This window comes from Hirundo rustica, chromosome 9, assembly GCF_015227805.2.
Source record: "Hirundo rustica isolate bHirRus1 chromosome 9, bHirRus1.pri.v3, whole genome shotgun sequence".
Lineage (NCBI taxonomy): Eukaryota > Metazoa > Chordata > Aves > Passeriformes > Hirundinidae > Hirundo > Hirundo rustica.
The window spans coordinates 10,283,873-10,289,137 of NC_053458.1; the positions used below are offsets into that span (position 1 = coordinate 10,283,873).

The window sequence follows — 5,265 nt, forward strand, 5'->3', positions numbered from 1 at the left end:
TTTGAACAAGTCTCCAGGGAAGAGGCAGAAGTTTTGCCCCAGCTACCCCCTGGCACTGTAGCCTTGTCCTTGGGTTCTGGTGGTCCCAGGAACAAGATATTCCCAGTACCTCATCACAGGCCATGTGTGTCCTAGCACAGTCACCCCTGCACAGGCACCTCTCAGAAAGTGGGGCAAGCAGAGGGTGGAGGCAGGAGTGGAAAGGACAAGTGATTGAGCCTGATGGATCTGTGACACCTGTGGATGTAGCCTGTGGTCCTGATCTCAGGCTCACAGAGAACATGATGTCCCAAGCTCCTGCCACCCTGCCTGGAATCACCCATGTTTTTGTACCTGCTCAAGGGCAGACCACAAGACTGGGTGCTGGCCCCAGAACAAAGAGCCCAACCCCAGAATATTAGCCACTCCTCAGGGGGAACATCAGACCTGCTCTGCCATTCTCACCTGAACAGGAAAGAGTGGGATCAGCCCAGCTATATCCCACTTCCACTTCCAGGACAGGCAGCCCGAGGGCAGCCCCCAGCCCTGGCCAGCCACTGGGGGTTACAGCGGTGAGCACAAGAGGAGGGAGCCGCTGCCACCACCACCCTGGGCCAGGGCATCGTACAGCCTGTGTGCTCCCTGCACTGCCAGCATGGTGTCAGGTCTGGACAAGTTCCTGCCTTCAGAGGGATTCGTGCATCACAGGTAATCAGCTGTGGGAGGGAGGGATGGAGCCAGACCTGCTTGCTGAGCTCGGGACCTGCCAGCATACTTCTGCTGAGTCACCACCTATTAACGCAGGGAAACCTCAGCACCTGAACCCCGCCAAGCTGCCGGGCCATCCCCAGGAGGACAGCAGAGACAGCAGCCAGGACCAGGCAGCTGACACCAACCTCCCTCCTGGTTGTGACCACAAGGCCAGTACTGCAGAGCTCCCACTGTGAGGCACAGTGGGACAAGACTGCTCAGGAAAAATTCAGGACCAGCGAGGCTCTCAGTTGAGTTTCGGCTGCCGTTCCCCTTGGAGATGACTCACCGCAGGACCAGTCACACCATCCCAGTGCTGCAATTGCCCCATCTGCAGATTAGGGAAACTGAGGCACAGGGAAGTGGGGTGACTCAAGAGCTGTTGCACAGGAGATGCTACTCAGATGCCGAGGCTTGGGCGTTCCCCATCGATCCTCCGCAGCTAACTTAAGCAGAAATGAACATCGATGTAAATATTTACTGACAAACAAGCTCAGCCTCACCCTCTCCTCTCAGAAGAAACTTTAAAGTAAACTCTCCTGGCTCTTTCATGTTTACATCTTGTTTATTTATTATACAGCAGATCACAATATTTCAACAGTTTGCATATAAAGAAAAGTAACATTTCAGAGTGCAAGAGACCTAACGTGCCCAAGCAGAGAAATGTTAATTAACAATATACACAGACGGGAACAGTGCACTTCCCAAAGCTGAGATTCATCTGTGTTCCCAGCTGGAAGAAAAAAATACATTAAAAAAACCAGAAACATTATATATTACTGCTTTGTTTAATTTACAACTTGCTTTGCAGAAGCTGCACATAAAAAGACTCATTTTCTTTTGAGCTTTCTTTTTTGTCCCCCCCCCTACAAAAGTTTCAAGTATAGCAGAGACCTGGGCATTCATAGCTGGACTCACTGTCCTTTACATACTAAATTTTAAAAAGCAGCATGGGGAAGGCAGCTGCAGCAGTACCTGGTGTCATCCTGAGGGGAAGAACAAGACAAAATAAAGCAGACAAGAGCCAGGAGAGACATTTTAGGCTCTTGAGTGTAAAACTGGGAATGGCTAGGGCTGGACTGCCCAGTGGGGTCCCAGGCTGATGACAGGATCATCCCTGCCCCCCGTGCAAGGTGACACTGTGCTGCCAACACCTGCAAACCTTTACAGCCATAAGCCAGTCAAATCCCACCCTCACCCCATTCGCTCTGGGCTTTGGGTCAGGACATTTGTTCTGATGATCACAACCCAGACAACCAGCAACCCATTCCCAGCACTACAACCAATGTGCCCAGCTGGCATGGCTCTCCACCCAAATCGCAGCCAGAGTCGGCCATCGCAGCCCCTAGAGCCGGGGGGAGGGCGGTGCCAGAATCTGGGGGGAGAAGGTTAAGCTGATGCTAAATACAAGCCAGGAGTTCTGGGGACAGGTCCCTTTTGCATCAGCCCCCCCACTCACCAGGTATCTGGCTGGGGGGGAACCCTCCAGGCATGGGGAGCTGAGTGGTGATGCCTGGGCAGGTGTTTCTTGCAGTTTTGCTCCCCGCATACATCCCCAAAGCAGCCCCTCCCCGCCACTTGGCTGGGCCAGCTCTCACAGGGGCAGGAGGAGAAAACTAGTTAACTACAAGCGGAGAGGGCTGGGTGGCCAGGCTGCTCCCCATTGCCATCCCTTGCCCGACGCTATTTACACCGTGAGCTGGCTCTGGGGACATCGAGTCCGGCCGCAGCCACTGCTCACATGTGCCGCTTCATGTGGAGAGCGAGGTGGTCTGAGCGGGAGAAAGCCCGCTCGCAGAGGTGGCACTGGAACGGCCGGTGCCCCGTGTGCTTGCGGTAGTGGCGGGTCAGCTCATCGGAGCGGGCAAATTTCCAGCCACATCCTTCCCAGGTGCAGTGGTAGGGCTTCTCGCCTGCAGAGGAGAGGGGGTGTCAGTGGGCTTGTAGCTTCCCACCCTCCCTATGCCTTCAGCTCTGTGCTACCCTACCCAGCAGCCCCTAGTCAAGAGGGCTCCCTGATCCCCACCCTTAGGAGATGGGAGCCCCACCGCGCACCTCTGCCTGCCCATCTTTCCCATTCTGTCCCCCATTTCTCTGCCCTTCCTCAACTGCAAAGGTCTGTTCTCTGGGCATCCCTGCCCCATTACAGCACCCCTCCTGTGTGTCCCTGCTTCACTTTAAACTGTGGGTGATCCCCAGCTCATTCCTGCTGTGGGGTGGCAGCACAGCCCTGTCCCAGCTCGGCTAGAGAGTCTCACCATACAAACTCCTAGTCTGTTTGTCCCTAGCCCAAATGAAGGGCTTCTCCATGTCCCCAAATCCTACCACCTCAGGCACCCCCGGACCCCAAAGCCAGCAAATGGAAGCGCCACAAGAGTGGTCTCGCCACACGCCTTGGTCCCTACGTGCCCCTACTCAGCCCCACCACGAGGGTCCTTCTGAGCACTTCGGGGGCCATTCCCATTGCCCGCTGCCCTACACGCAGAACGCCTCCACACAGCCCCATGCCGACTACGGGCTATCTCTGGGTGCCCTCACGCAACCCCACCACGGGGATCCACCGCGCGCTCCCTGACATACCACAGGGGTCTGGTCTTCTCTACGCGACACCAACCCCCCCCAGTGTCACCTCCCCCGACGTCCCTCCACACCCCAGGAACCAGGCTCCCGGGTCTCACCACGTGCGGCGGTTCCCCCACCCGGGACCCTCTGTGCGCGCCCCCGCCCCGGCGCGCCCTTACCCGTGTGGGTCCGCATGTGCGCCTTGAGATGCGAGCTCTTGGTGTAGGTCTTGCCGCAGCCCGGGTATTCACAGTTGTGCGTGGCCGTTCGCTTGCGCGCCCACGAGCGGCGGCCGCGTTTGGGCTTGCAGTCCTCGGGGGGAGCCCCGGCCGGGAAGTACTCCAGCACCGGGGAGTTGGGTGGCGTGACCAGCAGCCCGGGCAGCCCCGCCGGACCCGGCCCCGGCCCCTTCAGGGGCTCCCTGAAAACACTGAAATGTCCATGAAACTGCGGTGGCGGCTGGGGAGCGAAGTGGGGCGCGTAGCGGTGCGGGGCCACGGCGTAGTGGGGCGGCAGGTCGGCCAAGAGGTGGGGATCGGCGCCAGGCATCGGCTCCTCTGGGGGCCCCAAGCGGCCGTGGGGGAAGCCCGGGTAGGGCAGCGGGGGTCCCGCCACCGGTCCCGGCCCGGGACCCGGCGCCACGCGCGGTTTGTGCTCGCCGCCGCCCGGTCCCAGGTACTCGGCGGCGGGCATCCCCAGCATGCAGGCGCGCTCCTCCGGCTGCTCCTTCTTGATGCGGGGCCCGAAGGACTGCGCGGGGTCCAGGGGCAGTGGGCGAGCTAGAGCCGAGTGGAGGGGCGGGTGGTGATGGGGGTGAGGGTGGTGGTGGGGGCCGCCGGGCACCCGCAGCTCCGTGTACTCCCTCCGCTGCGGGTCGTAGTGGCCGGGCAGGTCCGGGGTGAGCAGCTCGGCCACGTAGCTGTGGCCCTGGCCCTCGGAGTAAGGCGCCGGGAACTTGCCCGGCGTCGAGTACGAGCCGTCGCTGTCGTAGGTGGTGCCACAGCTCTCGGGGGTCTCGGGCAGGGGATAGTTGGGGCCGGTCGGCCCCTGCCCGCCACTACTGGTGTGCGCCAGGATGAAGTCCAAATCCACGAACTTTCCCAGGTCGTCCTCCTCCCGCTTGACGGCGGCGGGGCCATCCTGTTGTAGCATCCTCTGCGGGAAAATGAAGCGTCAGGATCGGCGGGGAGACGGTTGCGGCGGCACCCGCCGCCCCAACACCGCGGCCCGCGCCTCCCCCCAACCCGTCCGACGGGTCGGCACCACCCCGGCTGCGCTGCGCCGCCCCCGGGGCGCCCTCCGACGGCAGGAAGGCGGCCCGCCCCCCCACTCCCAGCCGGGCTGAGCCCCAGCCCGGACCGCTCTGTCCCGTATTCCCCCTTGCCGCCCTCTCCCCGGCGCCAGGCGCTTACGTGGAGCATATCGGCGGGCCGCTCCTCTAGCGGCATCAAGTTGGCGAAAGTGGAGATAGAGGGCAAGGCGCTCTCGTCCACGGCCGCCGCCATGGCGAGCCGGGCCGAGGCAGCGGGGCCGGGGCGGGCTGGGGGAGCGCGGTGCGCGGAGCCCGGCACCGCTCCGCTCCCCGTGGCAGCAGCGCTGCTCTGCGCCGCCCCGCGCCCCTAAGCTGTTAACAGCATGGCTGCGCCCCGATTGGTCCGGCCCCGCATTGATATTCACCGCCGCCGCTCGCCATTGGCCCTGCCCCGGCCCCGGCCGCGCCCCCTCTGGCCGGGCTGCCCCGACGGGCGGGGGTCCGCGGTTGTCGCTGCCCCGACCGCGCTGGGAGCCCGCGCGGGACGGGAGAGGACGGGGCAGAGCGGCGGGGCCCCCACGCCCTGCCCTGGTCTGCGACACTGTCCCACGGGGGAGAGAGAGGAGTCAAGGGCGCTCTTGTGGATCGCGGAGGCCGGAATCCTGCCCGCGACGTGAACGGGGCAGCGGCGCCCTTAAGTCTTTCCCACACTACGAGCGGGG

At 62.2% G+C, this 5,265-nt stretch overlaps 1 protein-coding gene across 1 annotated transcript; it reads right to left on the minus strand.

Annotated features, from left to right (window-relative positions):
• Positions 1-1,275: 1,275 nt before the first annotated feature.
• LOC120756855 (Krueppel-like factor 2) lies at positions 1,276-4,864 on the minus strand. The gene is made up of 3 exons (XM_040073601.1): positions 4,704-4,864; positions 3,471-4,446; positions 1,276-2,642 (listed from the first exon to the last, which is right to left on the minus strand). The coding sequence occupies exons 1-3, from the start codon at positions 4,794-4,796 to the stop codon at positions 2,467-2,469; spliced, it is 1,245 nt and encodes a 414-aa protein (XP_039929535.1). The 5' UTR covers positions 4,797-4,864; the 3' UTR covers positions 1,276-2,466.
• Positions 4,865-5,265: the final 401 nt, after the last annotated feature.

Bases quoted from the DNA above. Each gene is read 5' to 3' on its own strand.
- LOC120756855 (XM_040073601.1), bottom strand. From the start codon at position 4,796: ATGGCGGCGGCCGTGGACGAGAGCGCCTTGCCCTCTATCTCCACTTTC. The intron at 4,447-4,703 runs GTAAGCGCCTGG...ATTTTCCCGCAG, and splicing joins GGCCCGCCGATATGCTCCAC to AGGATGCTACAACAGGATGG. The intron at 2,643-3,470 runs GTAAGGGCGCGC...TCTCCTCTGCAG, and splicing joins GCACATGCGGACCCACACGG to GCGAGAAGCCCTACCACTGC.